The sequence below is a fragment of the Mesocricetus auratus genome, unplaced genomic scaffold, assembly GCF_017639785.1.
Source record: "Mesocricetus auratus isolate SY011 unplaced genomic scaffold, BCM_Maur_2.0 Super-Scaffold_100045, whole genome shotgun sequence".
NCBI classification, from domain to species: Eukaryota; Metazoa; Chordata; class Mammalia; order Rodentia; family Cricetidae; genus Mesocricetus; species Mesocricetus auratus.
Genome location: NW_024429222.1, coordinates 457,227 through 475,735, shown reverse-complemented (window position 1 = coordinate 475,735; position 18,509 = coordinate 457,227). Strand labels below are relative to the sequence as shown.

Below are 18,509 nucleotides of genomic sequence, written 5' to 3'. Positions count from 1 at the left end.
AAGCTGAGAACTGCAACTCAAATGCATACAAAAATAACATTTATTGGGCTGGAGAGATGGTTCAGTGGTTAAGAGCACCAAGGAGTCCCAGCACCAATATGGCAGCTCACTGTCTGAAACTCTAGTCTTAGTGGATCCGGCATCCTTTTCTGGCCTCCACTGGCACCAGGCACATGTGGTGCACAAACATACATGCAGGCAGAGTACTCATAAACATAAAATAAAACAAATGCATTTATTAAGTTAGGCCGTATAACTCTGATTTAATGAAATAAAATTAAAAACCACAAAAACAAGTAAAATGCCTGAGATGACTTTCAGCTTGAAATGTGAATTCTTGGTTAAGATAGGAGACTTCCTGAAGCTTAACACAGAGAAGCAAGATGGTCCCAGTTCCCTCCCACAGGAGAAGACAGACCTGAGTCTATGCAGGTGGCATGGCTGAACTATTTCCCTATGAGGAGCCTGTGCTGGTATCTTCCATATTGAGACAGTCCTCAGCATGCCCGGTGTATAAGTTCAGACAAGACTGCCCTTCACAGGACAAAGCACAGGACAGCAGTGGAAAGGGAATCACTCTGCTGTGGCTGTTTGAGCTTTGGCAGCATTTTCCAAAATCATCCTTTTCCATTCCTCATAATCCTGTGTCAGACCTTCATCTTTTGCTGGCTTACTTGGGGTTTCTATTACTTCTTCTAGTTCTGTAAGAGAAAGTTATCAAAAGTAATTTCAAACTTAATTTACAAATGGCATAAAAGTGAAAACTAAAAGTATCTACTTCCATTAAGGCGAAAGAGTAAGACCCTAAAGTGGATGTAACATGAAGGTTTTGCTTTTCTTTCTCCTACAGCTAAGTGTTCTAAGACACTGAGCAACATCACAAACATTAAGAAGTAGGTGCTAACATTAATCAGGTTTTACAGATTAGGAAATCGAAGCTTGTTGAAGTTGTATTACCTTTTCAAATGCACAAAGCTGGGGGGTGGTGTTAAGCAATTAAACAGGAGGCCATTAGCATCGGATTGTCTTTGTAGCTAGAGCTCCTATGTAAGTAACTAGAATTTAACTTGAAAATATATTTTTAAGGAAAAAGTAGCCAATCACAAAAGTTACCTTTCTGGTTATTCAAATAGGGAACTCCCATTAGATCACACTTAAATGAAGTGGTTTGACTCAATAGGTTCAGTCTACTAAGACTTGTTGTTCAGCTAATAGGTAGGGGTCTCTGAACCAGTTTTGGGTTTGACACTGCCCAATTTATGAGTCAATCTCTGCTAAATTCTACTTAACTTGCTTAAAGATGTTAACAGCAACAAAGCAAGATATGAACCCAGGCAGCTTAGTGACCCACACTCACATACATTGGTATTGGTGTGTGTGTGTGTGTGTGTGTGGTCTCATTGGTCTAGAACTTGTTTTGTAGACCACTCTGATCTTGAACTCAGAGATCTGCCTGAGTGCTGCTATTAAAGGAGTAAAGAAGTGCTGCAATTAAAAGTGTGCATCACCATGCTTGTACTACACATACTTTTAAAAATTAGGAGTATTTTTATTTTTGACACTTTAGATATATTTTTACTTACAATTCTGTTACTTCCACTTAATTATTTCTTAAAAGACTGTTTTTGTTGTTGCTGTGAGATGGTATCAATGTGTAGTCCATGTTAGCCTGGAATTCACTATAGACCATACGGCCCTTGAATTTACAGCAATCCTCTTGAGTCTATGCTTTGAGTGTTAGGATTACAGATGTGTACATCTACGCCTGGCTTGAAACATAGGTCTTATCAAGAGTTAGTTAGTGGTCAGACTTTTCTCTTGTCATGTAAACTGCTGGGAGAGTCACAGGATTGCTCAATGCATAAATCATATTGCATAAATTTCAGCACCAGCACGGCTAAGTATGCCCTACCTTTTGCTGGCAGTTCAACCAATGGCTTCTTTTTCTTCGGTGCTGGACTGGCTAAATCTCCAGAGTCTCCTTTCGGAAAAGGGAAAGTGGTTTCAAGGTTAATTTTTTAATTCAGTTTTAGTTGATCATATAGGTCCTTAGCTGGATCACAGAAATTCAAAGCCCAAAGGAGCAAAGAGAGATGAAGGAAAGGCAGATAATCTTGCTTTCTCTTTTCTGGGTGCCTCTCTTGTTAGACATGAGAATCACTTCCATCCTAGCTCATGAACTCAGAGGCTGGCATTTAGCACTGGAGTTTCTTTGTTTTGAGGCAGGATTTCACTATGTAGTGCTGGCTGACCTACCGGGAACTCACTTTATAGACCAGATTGGCCTCAAACACAGATCTGCCTGCCTTTACATCCTGAGTGGTGGGATAACTGCTTAGCTGACACTGATATTTCTTAAAATATCTATTTTCTAGGTGTGGGCTTGTAGAATCATTTTTTAAAGGCACTAAACCACTGTTATTTGAAGAACTAACACGTCAATTTTTTCATTAAAGAATTCATAAATCAGCATTTTTCAACTACAGAATACTCACTGTTAATCTGCTGCCCAATCTTCTCTAACTGCTTACATAGCCGATCAAATATTGCTTTTTTCACACCGGATGTAGTTATCATTTTAGTTTTGTCCACTTTTAGCTTCAGAATTCTAAAAAATAATTTCATAACTTTGCTTTTTCATATTACAAATCTTCTAGGTAAGTCAGATTACAAAATTATTACCCATTGCCCACACTTTACTAAGATTCTCCAGCTGTCTAGATTTCCCTTTATTCCAAATGCCATTAGCAGAAGCTTGTAAATTTGCTTTCTTATTGAACTGAGTGAGAGCTAAAATGCATCTGTTCTGCAATAAATGGGGCAAATAAAGACATCTGTTGTAGCACTTCATGCCTTTTAGATGTTACCAATTTGCAGAATGGACTCATAATTTTTTTAAGTGTTCAACACACTTTGAGAATGTTTCTGTTTATACAGGAGTGTCATATCATTTTGCCCCACTCTCCAAAGCCCCAAACCCTGCTCATATTCCTCTAGAGCAAGCAATTAAAAATAAAACAAAACACCTGGGGTTGGAGAGATGGCTCAGTGGTTAAGAGCATGTGCTACTCTTTAAGAGGACCTGGGTTCAATTCCAGCACACACATGGTAGTTCACAACCACCTTGTAACTCTAGTTCCAGGGGATCCAATGTCCTCTTTTGGACTCCACAGGTACACACACACACACACACACACACACACACACACACACACACACACACACACACACACACACGACAATTGACCATTTCTTGCTCAATTTAATATAATTCCAAAGGTGGAGTTATTTGACTATTTTCAGTTTTTTTGTGTAACGTCAACTACATTCCTTCCTTGCACACCCACATACCCTTGTTGAATTGAATGGATATTATCCATGAATGACAATCACTCCTAGGTATGCTGCTAATCAAGCCAAATACACCAAAATTAATGACTCGATAGTAAGAAATACATTTTGTTAACAGACTACTTCATGATTTTTCTGTAGAAAGTTCTCTCAAAAGGTGAAATAATACAACTTCAAAGATATAAAAATTATTAGTATTTCATGGTAGTAATTCAGTATGTGTACTGATAACTAAATATTTTGATGATTCAAACGTAAGATTTTTTTGTTTGTTTTGTTTTTGAGACAGGGTTTCTCTGTGACTTTGGAGGCTGTCCTAGAACTAGCTCTGTAGACCAGGCTGACCTTGAACTCACAGAGATCCGCCTGCCTCTGCCTCCCGAGTGCTGGGATTAAAGGCGTGCGCCACCACAACCCAGCATCAAATTTAGAAATGTTTTATACTCAAATGAACATTTGTAGGCAGTACTTTTTAAACAATGTGCCTGGAAAACCAAACATGACCACTGTCTTGACAAATTTTACTGTAGTCTGAATGAGAATACTTTGCCTAGATACATGGTTGCCACCTGGCAAGTACACTTCTTGAAACACTAGTTCTAAGTTGGCAGCTGTATTACCAAGTAACCCAAGAATCTGATCAGCAGACCACAAACCATAATGTTACAGGATTACAGTAGAAAATGTGCTAAGCTGGAGTGAGTGAAATTAGCTGTATTCTTTAGGAATGGAAAACTTACATACTGGCAACATTTCCCAATGGTAGAAGAACACTTAAGACTAGAGCCGGTGTTGAGGCACATACACTTGAAATCTCAGCATTTGGGAGTCTGAGGCAAGAGGATTACCATGAGTTTAAGTCCAGCGTGGGGTACATAATGACTACACAGCAAAACTCAGCTCCAAAAAAAACCAAACCAACAACAAAAAAAAACGACAACAACACAGTAACCCTCCCTCCACCCCCAAACCCCACTCACTTGCACGCTGAAAGCAGTGCAGCAGTGGTGAACAGTGGCCTGGACAAGTCGAGGTCTGCTCGCTGTGTTTCGGTAAGACTGGACTCGTAGCTAGGAGACAGGATTGCTTGTGGAATTATTTGTCAGGAAGTATTATTGAAAATGCAATGCAATAATTTAGAAAACAAAACATAACTTTGGTGTAGCCTCACCTAGCTTCCAACTTGACTTGTCCTGACCTATTGCTAGCATTTTTTTGTTGGCTGTGCTGTAATAACTGACTCAGAATTTTAAAAAAGTATTTATTTAGGAGCTGGAGAGATGGTTCAGTGGCTAAGAGCACTTGTTGCTCTTGCAGAGGACCTTGGGTTCAGTTCCTAGTGTCCAAGTGGTGACTCACACTGGTCCATAACTCCAGTCCAAGGGATGGGTGAATACCCCCTTCTGACCCGAGGGCACCAGGCACGGATGTGGTGCACAGACAAGCATGCAGGCAAACCCTGGTACACATAAAACAAGAAAGTGTTTAAATAACACACACCTCTGCAGTATCTCCGAAGCCACGTCCACTGCTTCTGTACAGCCGAACTGTACAGCGAGGTCTCTTATTCCAACATTTGAATTTAATCCCAGTAAACACTCAAAAGATTTAAGACAGCTTTGATACATCTTCCTGTTCAAGCCAGAGAGCTTAATTAAGTAAGCCTTTGAGAAGAAAACACACAAATTTTAAGTTCAATCTATTACTGTTCTTAAATATTTATTAAATGGCATTAATTATGTACTGATTTTATTTAACTCAGAAATCAACAATCACAGCAAGCAGACCACTATTTCAAAGAACTCACCCCACAGAAGGGTACAATCATGCATGTGCACAAATAATTTAAAATGATTAAACAGTACAGCTTGTTTAAACTGCACAAAATACCCAGAGGGAGACAAATATATGATTTTGGTGGAAATGTGCAAATTATACTGGAAAAAATCAGGGAAATATTGGGAGTAGGGTGAGGAAGGTGTGTGTCTGGAAGACAGGGAGAGGAGCAGGATGCTCCTCCATAACAGGGAACCAACTCCCTCTGGGGATGTTTGGGGAGCTTCATAAAAGATATAACAACAAAACAGAGTCCCATTAAGACAAAGGGAACTTGGCAGAAAAGAATGGAGGCGGTGTTGCATTTACAAAACTACAAGTTGGTAAGTGAATTTATAGTGTGAGGTCAGGGTAAAAGACATTGAAGAACTGGATAGCAATAGAAAGTGAACAGAGCTTTTAATGAATACATCAATTATGACACAAGCACTGTTAGATACATTACATAAAGATAGACTTCTCTAATAATAACCAGTGAGACTTTCTGCTTTGTTGTTCAAGACTGGGCTTTTCTGTGTGACAGTCCTGGCTGTCTGGAACTCACTTCATACACCAGGCTGGCCTCGAATTCACAGAGTTCTGGGGTTAAAGGCATGTGGCAACATTTTCTATACTTATTTCATGGATGAAGAAACAGGCAGCTCACAGAGCTAGTAACTAGTACTGACATTTGGTTTCAACTGTGACTCTTCTTGACTCCAATATTCTAAAACATTAACCTCCAATTGTGAGAGTTAATCTCAGCTTTCACCTTGAGGAGATCTAGACTCACGAGAAGTGTCTCTGGGCATGCCTATGGGGATTATGTCACTGGGTTAACTCGGTGGAAAGCTTGCTCACTGTGGGCGACATAACTTCTGCCACAGGATCCTGGACTGTGTAAAGGAGAAAGTGAACCAGGTACAGTAATTCATTGATTTCTTTTTCCAGACTAGCTGCCATGCAGATTCTTCAAGTTGCTTTGACTGTACCCTTGAGTTAGGAGCTAGAAACCCTCTCCTGTGAGCCGTTTTTATTGGGGTAACTTATCACAAGCAACATGAAAAGAAACCAAACCGCCCCCAAGAAGCTTAAAATGAAGCAAGAAGCTTGAGTTTCACATCAGATCATTCAGATGTCCCAGGGAACCTACTTACTCTATCCAAGGGGCACTTCATGCAGGAGGCTGCAAGGTCCAGGCATATGACAGCGCTGCTGGTTTCTGAGCTGTGCGCCGACAGACTGGCACACCTCACCTTAGACAGCCGCAAGTACTCCTCTGCTTTCCTGGAAGAGGCAGTATGCTCACTCAAACTGTTCCCGAGCTTTGCCCAGCACTTCCGCAAAGAACTGAATGCAGCAGATTCACACCTCACCTAACTTCTGTACAAGTCCCTCCCGGGCACAGAATACAGATTCTTTGAGGAGGTCAAGTTCTTTAGATAGGACCAAAATGACTACAGACTTAGCTGTGGCCAAGTGCTTCTTAAAGAAACGTGAATTTAAGTCTCCCCCAAACAACCCCTTTCCTTCTAACGTTATCTGAAGAAGTACAAAGAGTTGAAGGCAGGCAGGTTAGAGGAAAATCAAATTATTTTTCTCTTCCTTAAATGTGCGGTTCTCAGTTTGGGCGGCTTGTGAAAACAGTTCTGAGTCTCATGCCATTTCTGGCCAGTAGTCCTGGATGAGGCTTATGAACTTTTTACTTCTAACAAGACGACACTGCGGCTGCGGCGGATTCGGGGCCGCAATGCACGAACCGCTATTCCCGCTATTTTAACGATTACGGAGCCCCATCTTCACATGTAACTAGGGCTCTTTTCTTCCCCTCCCCACACCCCCCTGGGTGCCGAGACTCTCGGGAACCGGTTGTGTCTATACGCTTGCCTGCAACAGCTTCACTTCCAACGACAAACAATACAACGATCCTCCCAATCTCAGGGGCTTCTAAAAACCGAGGCTACCCGGGCCACTCCTGCCACAAGCCCGAAAGTTGTCCTCGAGGAAGGGCCGCCTGGGTCTCGCCCAGACCAGAGCGAGGTCATTCCCGCACCGCCAGTGGCCCCGGCGTCGCCTTGGGAGGACTCAGGGCCGTAGCCCAGCACGCACAGCCGCACCTCACCTCAGGACACCGGGCTCCGCAAGGCCGAGGCGCGGGGCGAGGCGCCGCACCAGCGCCGCCGACTCCATGGCTGGAAGAAACGCGCGCCGAAACGGACCGTCAGGGCGCTCAGACCCGCCCCCGGCGCATCCAGATTGGTTGCGACAAGGAAAGGAGACTGTCCCGTACCAGCCAATCCCGGTCTTCCTTCTGCGCAAGAGCACACGAAGATGCGCTGGTGCCGGGGAAGGGAAGGAGCGCAGAGCTCCGCCGCTGCCCTCCGTCTGCCGCCGCGAACCCCGGCAACCACGGCTTCCCTCCCCGCTGACCGTAGCCCGCCGCGGCGCAGTACTAGGCTCGCCCCACCGCGTCCACAGCTCGCTGCCCTCCGCCTCTCTTCCCGAAACCACGCGAGACTTGAAGTGGGCCAATCGAAAAGCCGCTGCCGGCCGAGGGCGGGGCTAGGGAGGGCGGGGCTCGGGTGGCCGCGTCACCTGACGGCGGGCGGCTCCGGCGGAGTAGGCTCTGCTGCTTGCGGGTCCCCGGAGTCACCATGGTGAGTGAGAGGAAGCGGTGGGTCAGCGGGTTGCCCCCGTGGCAGTCCTCGCTTTCTCCCAGCGGAGGGAAGCTTGCGGGCAGAGTAGGGGGACCATACCTTCCGATCGAGGCCGGTCCTAGCCGGGCTGGGCCTGCGGGAGAGGGCACGCGCTGCGGAAGGCCGCGAGTAGGCTGCGGTGGGCTGCGGTGGGCGGTGGCGCCGGATCTGCTCTTTGCCCCGAGACCAGGCGGCCTCTCTTAGGCGTGTCTTGCGCTGGCGGTTCTGGGTGTCGTGGAGGCCTGCAAGCAGCCTCTTGTATGGAATGGCCGCCTTCCCCGTGAGAGTCGGAGTCCCAGGTCTGCGGCGCCGAAGGTGGAGTTGAGGCTGCGATGAGCGTCTGAGCTTTGGGCTGGCGCTCTAGCTGGGTGGGACGCGCCCGGATGATGCGTTTGCACCTTTGTGCTCCGCTCTGCTCGCGGGCCCCACGGCTTTTCTCTGCTAGAAAAATCTGTCAGTGGAGCCGCAGCGGTCCCCCGGCCTTCCGTGGCCGCATAGCCCCACTCACTGGTCATGCACTGCCTGTCAGCGAATTCTAGGGACCTGTTCACGTGAGTTTCCCGAAGGACTCAGGCTTTCTTTCCCTGAACCCCATCGTCAGACAAACGGCTTCTCCTTTCTCCTCTGTTAACTGAGGACTCTAGCTCACTTGCTGCAAGTAGTCATTCTCCTTCTGGTTTCTCTGTGATGGTAGCACGTCTCGAGGTGTGGCCGTAGCCTTGCGAACATGAACTTCCTCAAAATTCGAATCCTGACTATTTGCCACAGGGCAAGTTGCCACTTGCACCCCACTAGCATTTAATATAATCTGCACTGGAGGGATACTGATTTTGGATGATGGTATGCTTATGCCCGCTTTAATTATTACAATAAACATTTTTGTATTCAGAATTCTATGTTTCACTTTAAGTGTGTTAATAGAAAAAAAAACGCCGTTAATTCTTTTTGTTGTTGACTTTTTTGGAGTCGGGCTTGGAGATGATCTTGCTAGGCTCCAGCCAGCCTGGTATTCATGCTCCTCCGTTCCAGCTTGCTGAGTTCTGCACCCATGATTTGCTAATCTTTGATGTGCACTACTTTAATATATTTTGCCTTACAAGATGATCCCCCCCCCCCCCCCGCCGCTTAGAACTTTTATAGTCAGGATTTTTTACGTGATCAGTGTGACATTTAACTTCAGAATCTGGTTTTTCATGAATTTGCTTTTTCAGCGATTGCTATTGACATATTTTATTACATAGAGCATTTGAGGATACCTTACAGACTTCATTTATGTGCTGGGTGAACCAGGTTGGAGCACAGTTTTTCCTGTGAATTTTATTTGAAAACGAAAGCTAGGTATCAGTTCTGTCATAGGCAGTTTTTAGGGTTTGAACAGGTACTCAGTCTCTCTCACTTCTGCATCTAGAAACAAGTGTTGATCTCATTGACACTCTTAGAAATAAGAATCCAGTTCAACTAGTAAAACATCTGGGGAAGAAGACATGCTTTTGAGACGTACTATAGAACAGTACTTTGGGGTTACGATGAGAAAGAGCTGTGTCAGGAGCATGGGAAGACTTTGGGAGGTAACGTGAACAGATTCTGAAGAGAATGAGCAGGAATTCTCAACACGGAGAAGGAAGAATATTGCTATTTAATGTTCATGGAGTACTTCATCATAAGGCCTTCAGGATATTACTAAGTTAGTGTATGTGTGGAATTCAAAGTGTAGGTTTTTTTTTTCATTGTTTGCTTTCTTTATGCAGTTCTGGGGATTGAACCCAAGGCCTTCAACCTGCTAGACACAAACTCCAACACAAATTCCCTAGCCCACATTGTTTTGAAAGTTCCTACTTACTCATCATTTGTGCCTTATCACCAGTTTTTAAATACCATTTTCATCAACATGATCAAATTCCATGTCTTTAAGGGATAGTTTTTATTTTCCTATTGCTTTATGTTGTATTGTCACATTACATCTGCAGTTTATAAGTGGGAAAATTGACCAACCAATAGGTTCCGACAACCAGTAGAGGTAATTGCTTTCATTTAAAAGTAATATAGTAACAGCTACACTTATGAAGCTCTTGTTACTCTTATTACACAGTCACAACTCTGTGTGTGCTATTCTGTTTTTCTAATCTATACCAGAAATGTGTGATTTCTTGCAGCCCATTTTATATTTGCATAGTAAAGGTTATTTACACACAGTAGCCAAAGCTGGAAACAGCCCTATCTCTATAGGTGAGTGAATCAGTACATGTATATATGTAATTATATATGCACATATACATACATATATACACATACAGTCTTTAAAAGGAGGAAAATTCTGACAAATGCCTTCATACAGATGAACCTTGAATATACCTCTAAATGAAATAAACCATATACAAAAGGAAAAATGCTGTGTATATCCATGTATACAAGGTACCTAAAGTAGTAAAATTGCTTATTTGAGGGACATTAGAATATATGGGAGAGTTGGTAACTTCAGTGGCTTTAGTTTCCATTTAGAAAGATGAAAATGTTTTGGAGATGGAATGTGATGGTTACTGTCCAGCACACTGTGTGTAGTAAATCTTTCTGTTATAAAGTTGTTCTAGAATTGGAGAGATGGCTAAGCAGTTACAAGCATTTACTCTTGCTGGAGACCCAAACTCCAGCTCTTGTACATGCCCCCACACAGACATACATACATACTATACATACATACATGCAATTAAAAGTGATAAATCTTAAAAGTCCTGTATCACTGCTTCTAAGTTGACTTGAGCTTTTGTAAACTCTATTATATTTAGATGCAGAGAATATATATACACACACACACACACACACACACATATATATATATACATACAGACACATACACATGGAGATTGATTTACTAAAGTGCTTAGAGGACTAACCAATATATAGTAAATTTCATTGAGTTTGAGTCCAGGAATATGGCGGCTAAAGTGGGAGTGTCTGCCTAGCATATGCGCAGCACTCAGGTTCTAGCCACAGCATCATATAAACCAGGACAGAATGGCATGTGCTTGTCACACTAGGGACATAAAGATCAGAAATTGAGGGCCATCCTCAGCTACAAAGTGAATTCAAGACTAGCTTGAACTACATCAGACTCTATTATTTTTCATTCATTTGTAATCTTTTTTTTTTTGCTTTGTTTTGTTTTTAGTCTTTCTTTTCTTTTTCTTTTTAAGAGGGCTTTTCTCTGTAGCTGGGGCTGGCTTTGAATTTGTAATCTTCAACCTCCTGGAGGCTGAGATTATAGATGTGAGTTACCATGTCTAGTTTAGGTCTGAATCCCTAAGTGCTACTGTCCCTTTTACTTCTGAAAAAAGCAGTTTATACTAATATTTCTTTTGTATAAATTAATGTTTATTTAAAGTTAAGACACATGCTTTCTTTGAAGTTAATTTATAGTTAAAGTAAGTTTTAATTTAGAAAATTAATGTGTATGTATGTTCATATGTGCATGTGAATGTGGGTGCCTGTGGAGGCTAGAGACGTTGGGTTCTCTGGAGCCAAAGTGGTAGATGGTTGTGAGCCGCCTAGTATGTGGGTACTCAGAATTGAACTCAGGTCTTCTGCAAGAGCACTGAGCACTCTTAACCACTGGGCTATCCCTTCAGCCCTTTATTTATAATTTTGGAAAAGAAATGGTTGTGGGAAAACTCACTTTCCTAGTTTATTAGCAAAAGCAGTACAGGGAGGTGCATGGCATTGCTCGTTATTCAGTTTTTCTTTTTTTTTTTTTTCCTTTATCTGAAATTGAACCAAGACAATGTTTTCAATCCAAAATTAAATCAAGACAGATCTCTTAGGTTTTATAAACTATTGTATTTCAGAAGTGGATTTTTTTCTGCTGTTTAATCTTAATGAAGTATTTTGGTTGTCTTAGATTTGAAACATGAAATTTTACTTGCATGTTTATATGTAAATTCTTCTACCTTTTCTAATTGATTATGTAGACAAGCACTTTTCCTCTGGTCAGTCTTAAAAATTTTTAATGAAATTTTCATAAAATATACAAGTCAGTGGGTTTTGACACATTCCCTTTTATTCCAAAATATTTTCATTGCCTCAAAAGAACGTTCTGTACTCAGTAATTGGTGATTTGCTCACCTTTCCTCCTCTAAATTAGTAATCTGTTTAAGCTATTTCATATAAATGGAGTCTTACAACATGCATTTGTGTTGAACTTCTTTCATTTGGTGTAATGTTTTCTAGATTTTTTATACAGTATGCATGTTTCAATACTAGAGACCTTTTTATGGCTCAACAATAGCCTATTGTGTATATTTACTGCCATTAATCTGGGTAGTTTTTAGAATCAGATATAGGATCTGAAAGGTCGAGAGTCAGTGCATCTCTGCAGTGAACATTTATGAAGTGCACATGGTGTATACTGAATTTCAAACTCATTATTATATATAGTTACATTGTTAGGCATGCTGAGGTGGTAATGTAAACATGGTGTTACTTAACGTGAAATGCTGGTTAATTCTACTTGACAGGGAAAATGAGTTCATTTTGCAGGTGGTTTTGCTGATGGTGACATGGAGGTGTAGATTCACTTTGTTCTTTCTTGCTGTTTGTGTTTTTGAAATAGTATTGAGACTGTCTTTACCATTTTCTATTGTAAGTCATTAACAATTCCAACTGTTTTATTTTCAAGTTGTTTAGTATTTGTTATGAGGGAAGGGGCTGTGTTCTTATAAATGTATTTATCGTTGAAAAAGTAGATTAAAATGTAGATGAGAGTAGTTGAGAGGGAAATCGAAATTCTTAAAAATTGGATTATGCTTGATTTATAGTAACTTGGCAATGCAACTATGATCCAATTGGGTTTATAGCATATTAACAGAACATAGCTATAAACTACCACCACAGGTTTCTTTGACTCCAGATAATATCTATTTATTTACTTGTTTGTTTGTTTGTTGCTTTTGCTTGCTCATTTTGAGACAGCCTTACTATGTAGCCCTATCTGGAACTCACTATGTAGATCAGGCTGGCCTCTACCTGCCTCTGCCTCCTATGTTCTTGGATTAAAGGCGTGCATCTTCATACCAGGCTGAGGCCAGAATTTTGAGTCAGTTTAATTGATAAATTAGATATGAACTACAGAAATGACTTTTTTTTTTTGGCTAGGAGAAAGTGCTTATGAGCCACTAATGAAAGTGTTTTTAAAATGTTCATTTCAGCCTACAACACAGCAGTCACCCCAGGATGAGCAGGAAAAACTCTTGGATGAAGCCATCCAGGCTGTGAAGGTTCAGTCATTCCAGATGAAAAGATGTCTGGTAAGAATGGAAATGTGCTCTCCATTCTGCAGTGGTATACTGCAGATTCCTAAGGAAGCATCTCCATTTCTAAGGTTACCTAACGCCACTGCTTTTGGTCCATCTAATCACCACCAGCAACTGTCTCAAATTCATCTGTGCTTAGCACTGTCTGTATGTTTGAACAGAAGCCCTTCTTCTCTGAATTGCATGTATGCCTAGTGACTGGAAACAGCAGGGGAAGTTATACGTTGCCACATTAGTTAGTTACACGTTGCCATATTAGCATTTAATCCAAATATCTGATCCTCTTTGTTTTTATACCTTAGACCTGAGGAAAATTTAACATTAATGGGTGTTCAGTAAATGCTTTAAAAGTGAATATATTTGAATGCCTCAGTTTGAATTATTCAATTATGTTTTTTCACCTGAGTATCCTGAGAACTTTTGAACATGTACTTTTATTGTAGGAACTAGCTTAAAAACTATATTTAAAGATACATGTGGTAGTGTTGACCTCTGGAGACAGAAGAGGACCAAGAACTTGAAGCCAACTTCGGTTTACATATGAGATCCTTAAAACATGTAAACAAAAATTACACATATCCCTGTTGATATGTTCTTATAGTCTAAAGATAGGAATACTTTGCATAGGTCCTTTATAGCCTATGTGTTAACGTTTAAAGAATTGAACCAAATAGGCAGGTACTTTAAGCTATAAGTTGCTAGAGTGATGATAATATTTTAAAGTGTCTTATGTTTCCCATTATGTATGTGGTATATGTGTATTTGTGCATGGAGCCCAAAGGTTGGTGCCAGGTGTTTTCTTCAGTTGCTCTCCATCTCGTTGACAATTTCAATCTCTTACATACGTATACTAAACTTAATTTTGGTTATTTTTGGGCCCCATTGCCCTTTCTCATTCTAACTTCTCTCTCAACAAAACCTTCCTTTCCCTTCTACTTTGATGTTGTTTTTTTTCTCCCACTGAGTTTAATTATGTAGATTTACCTGACTGTGAGTGAGGGGTTATATCCCAGAACATGAGCAACTTGTCAGCCACACTACTGAAGGAAATGGCATACTGTCTCCCAGGACCCATTAAAAACCCATAGTCCCTCAGTGAACAGTAGAACCTAGGAGCCTATTCCTCATGCAGGGCAAAACAGACAGATCCAATATCATACAGGTATCCGTAGCTGCAGTGAGTGCAGTGGCCATATCAGGGTTACAAGACACTGTTTCCACACTCCTCGCCAACTTCTAGCTCTTCTATTCTTTTCACCCTCTTTTGAGATGTTCTTAGAGCTTTGGAGACAAGGTGGAACACCCCACAATCACTTTGGCCCTTTTGAGTCTCTGTGTTAACCGCCCTCCACCTTTAAAAGAAGTTTCACTGATAAAGGTAGAGAGCTGTACTAATCTGTAAGTATTAAGTGTTTAGAAGGCAGTTTGATACTAGTTAGCAAAATAGTAGTAGTAGGTTTCCCCCATGAACCTGTTTCCTTCCAGTTGGCTTTTTTTTTTAAATGTGTATGAGTGTTTTATCTGCCTGTATGTATATGTACCTGTGTGTATCTGGTGCTTGTGGAGATGAGAAGAGGACATCTGATCCCCTGAAACTGGAATTACAGATGATTGTGAGCTACCATGTGGGTGCTGGGAACCTAACTCAGGTCCTGTACAAGAGCAACAAGTTCTCTTAAATCCAACTAAGAAGTGGGTAGTTATTCCTGTAGCATTACCAATGGGCACATGTTGCCAGACTGGTCATTATCGTAGCATCAAGGGTTCCCATCGCGCAAGACTGTTGATAACTTTCTTCCCCTAGTAGTTTACTAGGAAAGGTAGCCAGTTGAGGGGAAGCTTTCTGTTCAGTTATAGCTTGGTTTTCCCAAGTACTGCAACCAGAGTATGTAGTCTCTTCAGTAGTGGGGGCTTATCAAGTTCTGGTAGAAAAAAACACAAGCAATAGCAATAGCCTGTATTGTTTTGGGGGCATCTGGGACTTCTCTGACCAACATTCATAGGAAGATATCCTATACCTGGTTTAGGTTTTTTGTTGAGTAACCTGTGACTTCTGGGAGGAATATTACATCCCTGTGTTGGGTAACCCAGTTAAACTGTAAATCGCATATTCTTAAATAAGCTTATAAATAATAGGTTACCCTATGGCTTCTTCAGACATCCTTAGTGTTAGCTCTTCCTCTACCTTTCTCTCCTGTCCGACCCCTTAATTCAGTGGTTCTCAACCTGTGGGTCACAACTCCTTAGGGATCAAGCAACCTTTGCATAGGAGTTTCCTAAGACCTTCAGAAAACACGGCTATTTACATTATAATTCATAGCAGTAGCAAATATACAGTTATGAAGTAGCAACAAAAATAATTTTATGGTTGGGGTCACCACAACATGAACTGTATTAAAGGGTCGCAGCATTAGGAAGGTTGAGAAGAACGGCCTTATGTAAATCTTCCCTACCTTTATCATTCCCTTTACACTTTCATATCACTTTGTTCTACTGTCCCCCTATCCTTAGGCATTTCTGCCTTCTACCCCCTTCACCCCCACCCCTGCCCCAAAGCCCCTTCCTGGTTTCTTAGCTTCTGTAGGTGTTCCTAGTTGAACATGTAAATCTAAAGATTCAAATCTAGGATCCACATATGAAAAAGAACATGCAATATTTTAGTCTTTCTCAGTGCGTGTTAACTTACTTAGCATGATTTATTTTTTCCCATTCCATCTATTTATGTAATCTTCACCCTTCTTTACACCTGAAGAAAATCCCACTGTGCATATATGTGCCACATTTTCATTATCCACTCATCAGAAAAGAAGTAGAACTAGGTGGAGACCAGCTTTGGTGGGAGTTCAGCAAGCTCCTTGACCTTACAGGGTGGTCTGCTGTTGGGACTGCAGTTCTAGGGCCTATCCACATGTCTTAATATTTTTGTGTATGGGAATTTTGCCTGCATATATATTTGTGTGCCAAATGTGTATCTGGTGCCCTTGGAGGCCAGAAGAGGATGTCTGATTCCCTAGAAATGGAGTGATAGACATTTTTGAACTGTCATGTGGGTACTGGGAATTGAACCTGAGTCCTCTTAACTTCTGAGCCATCCATCTAGCCCTTTGTTCCCTTCTTGACCTCAGAGTATGCCACTGGTAGTGAGATTCCAAGTCTCCATATATTCCCTGATCTCAGAGTACAACCAGTAATGGGAACCTAAGTCCTGGCACCATCTGTGTCCTTAGATCACGACTGGCAGTGAGTTCCTAGGCCTTTGCACACTACCTGGCTCAGATCATGACTGCTGCTGGGGCCCTAATCTCAGAGCATGACCGTCAACAATAGGGTCCTAAGTCCAGTAGCCCTTCCTTACCTCTCTTTCTGTCTTACTTTTTATGATGGAGTCTCTGATTAGGCTAGCCTGTCGGTGAGCTCCAGGGACCTGCTGTGTCTTCCTCTTTGTGGAGGATTACATATGTGTGCTGCCGTATGCCAGCTTTACCTGGGTGGTGGGGATCCAGATGCATGCCCTTAGACTTACACAGGAAGCATTTTACTCCCGGTGCTATCCCTCTAGCCCTGTTTCTTACATGTTCTAAAGCTCAGTATTCTCTTATGTCTTACTGTTTTGACTTCCTTATAGATAAAAATTCAGAAAGAAAAGTAAATGTCTTGGAATAGAAAACCAGGTTTTCTCTTGCTTATTTCTCTTTCTGAGCATGGATGATGTTTCTTACTGTGTCTCAAAAATTGATCTGTGAGTGAAATGGGGTGACCTATGGTTATAAAGCTTTAAAGAACACAAAGAAAGGCTTCCATGGATAGTCATTACAGAAGCTGTAAAGAGCCTCAAGTTCTATGACAAAGCCATTGTTGGGATACTTGCTGGAGAAACTTAGCATGCCTACTCTCTGACTGCAGGTCAAATGTGAACTCTTGGAATTAGTTTCCTAGTCTCTAGAGGGTGAGACGTTTGATGTTACTCTATGAAACATACAGTCTTAGTTACAGAAGCTTTGCAAACTTTGGAGCCCTGGTGAGGAATTAGGTTTTTTCCTTTTTTCCCCCCAGTAAGGAGAGCCTAGTGAAGTTGATTTTTATGTGACTAAAATAAGTGCTGTATACTCTTAAAACTATGTAACAGATCTTAGGTTAAATACAACCAAGATAAATGTTTAGTTAAATTAAGCATTCTTATCGATTATCTTGCTATTTCTGTAGGACAAAAACAAGCTGATGGATGCTCTGAAACATGCCTCTAATATGCTTGGAGAACTCCGGACTTCTATGTTATCACCAAAGAGCTACTATGAACTTTGTATCTTTTGAATGTTGAAGGATAAACATTTGGGCTGTATTTATAAGGCCAATTTTGTTCTAGTTGCTGGAATTAAGGAAAAATGAGAGGAGAACTCTTAAAAGTGGGAGGCCTCCAAGGAGGAATATACTATAGTTGTATTTTTTAAGATTTATTTTCTTTTATGGGTATGAGTGTCTGCATGTATGTGCACTACACTCATGACTAGTGCTTGCAAAGGCCAGAAGAGGGCATCAGATCCCATGGAACTGGAGTCACAGATGCTTGTAAACCACTGGATGCTTACTGGAATGCCAACCCAGGTCCTGTGGAAGAGCAGCTAGTGCTTCTGCTCCCCTTTCCTTCCCTTATTTCTTAGCCCAGGCTAACTTCAAGCTCACAGCAGTCCTGCCTCAACTTCCTGAGTGCTATGGGCTGTAGGTATGAACTATCAACTATCATGCCTAGCTTTTGTTTTTTCCTTGTTAATAGTTTCTGGAGTCAATTTATTTTTTAAACTCTTTCAGAGTACCCTTTTTATAAGCATCAATCTCTCCCCATCTTTTTTTTTTTTTTTTTTTTTTTTTTTGCAGTGTTGGCTACTGACCTTAATTTTAGGCAGGCAGTCTTCCTGTTGAACTAAATCCATACCTAAATGCTTAAGTTTCTCTAAATAGATTGCTCTTATGTTTCAGTTTTTGAAAAATATTGAGGCTATTAAGTAACAGTTGTTTTCTGGATTTTGTTATTTTTGAGGTAAGATTTTGCTGTGTATCCTTGCTTGGCCTCTTAACTCACAGTTATTCTCTTGCCTCTTGCTTGCTAGTATTACAGGTGCGTGCCACCATGCCTGGCAGACCTCCCCCCTTTTTAAGATGATGAGACTGTTCTTGAATTCTTAGGTTCAACTGATCCTCTGTCTTCAGCCTCCCAAGTAGTTGGGAGTCTTTTTGAGTCAGTGTATATGGTGTAGCCCAGTCTGACTTTGACCTCACTCTCCTCCTACCTGAGTTCTGGTTTCAGACATGAGCTACTACACCAGCTTAAAATTTTTCTAAATTTATT

The 18,509-nt window shown here is 41.5% G+C and overlaps 2 protein-coding genes across 4 annotated transcripts in view; one reads left to right on the top strand and one right to left on the bottom strand.

The window, feature by feature from the left end:
- Positions 1-216: 216 nt before the first annotated feature.
- On the bottom strand, positions 217-8,225 carry Orc6 (origin recognition complex subunit 6). 3 transcript variants are annotated; one of them, XM_013126511.3, is made up of 8 exons: positions 7,923-8,225; positions 7,289-7,477; positions 6,324-6,453; positions 4,852-5,015; positions 4,332-4,421; positions 2,496-2,608; positions 1,913-1,981; positions 217-701 (listed from the first exon to the last, which is right to left on the bottom strand). In XM_013126511.3, exons 2-8 carry the CDS (start codon positions 7,354-7,356, stop codon positions 574-576), a joined length of 762 nt encoding a protein of 253 aa, XP_012981965.1. In that variant the 5' UTR covers positions 7,357-7,477; positions 7,923-8,225; the 3' UTR covers positions 217-573. The 3 variants fall into 3 exon arrangements, with proteins under 3 accessions (XP_012981965.1, XP_040591221.1, XP_040591220.1); XM_040735287.1 differs by lacking the exon at positions 7,923-8,225 and adding an exon at positions 7,597-7,676 and having other exon boundaries at positions 7,457-7,477; XM_040735286.1 differs by lacking the exon at positions 7,923-8,225 and adding an exon at positions 7,597-7,611.
- Vps35 (VPS35 retromer complex component) overlaps positions 7,690-18,509 on the top strand; it is a 33,285-nt gene continuing 22,465 nt past the window's right edge. Inside the window, exons 1-3 of the mRNA XM_005087795.4 lie at positions 7,690-7,823; positions 13,061-13,159; positions 17,369-17,465. Coding sequence (XP_005087852.1) covers positions 7,821-7,823; positions 13,061-13,159; positions 17,369-17,465 — 199 coding nt within the window. The 5' untranslated portion in view covers positions 7,690-7,820. The remainder of the gene's footprint in view (positions 7,824-13,060; positions 13,160-17,368; positions 17,466-18,509) is intronic.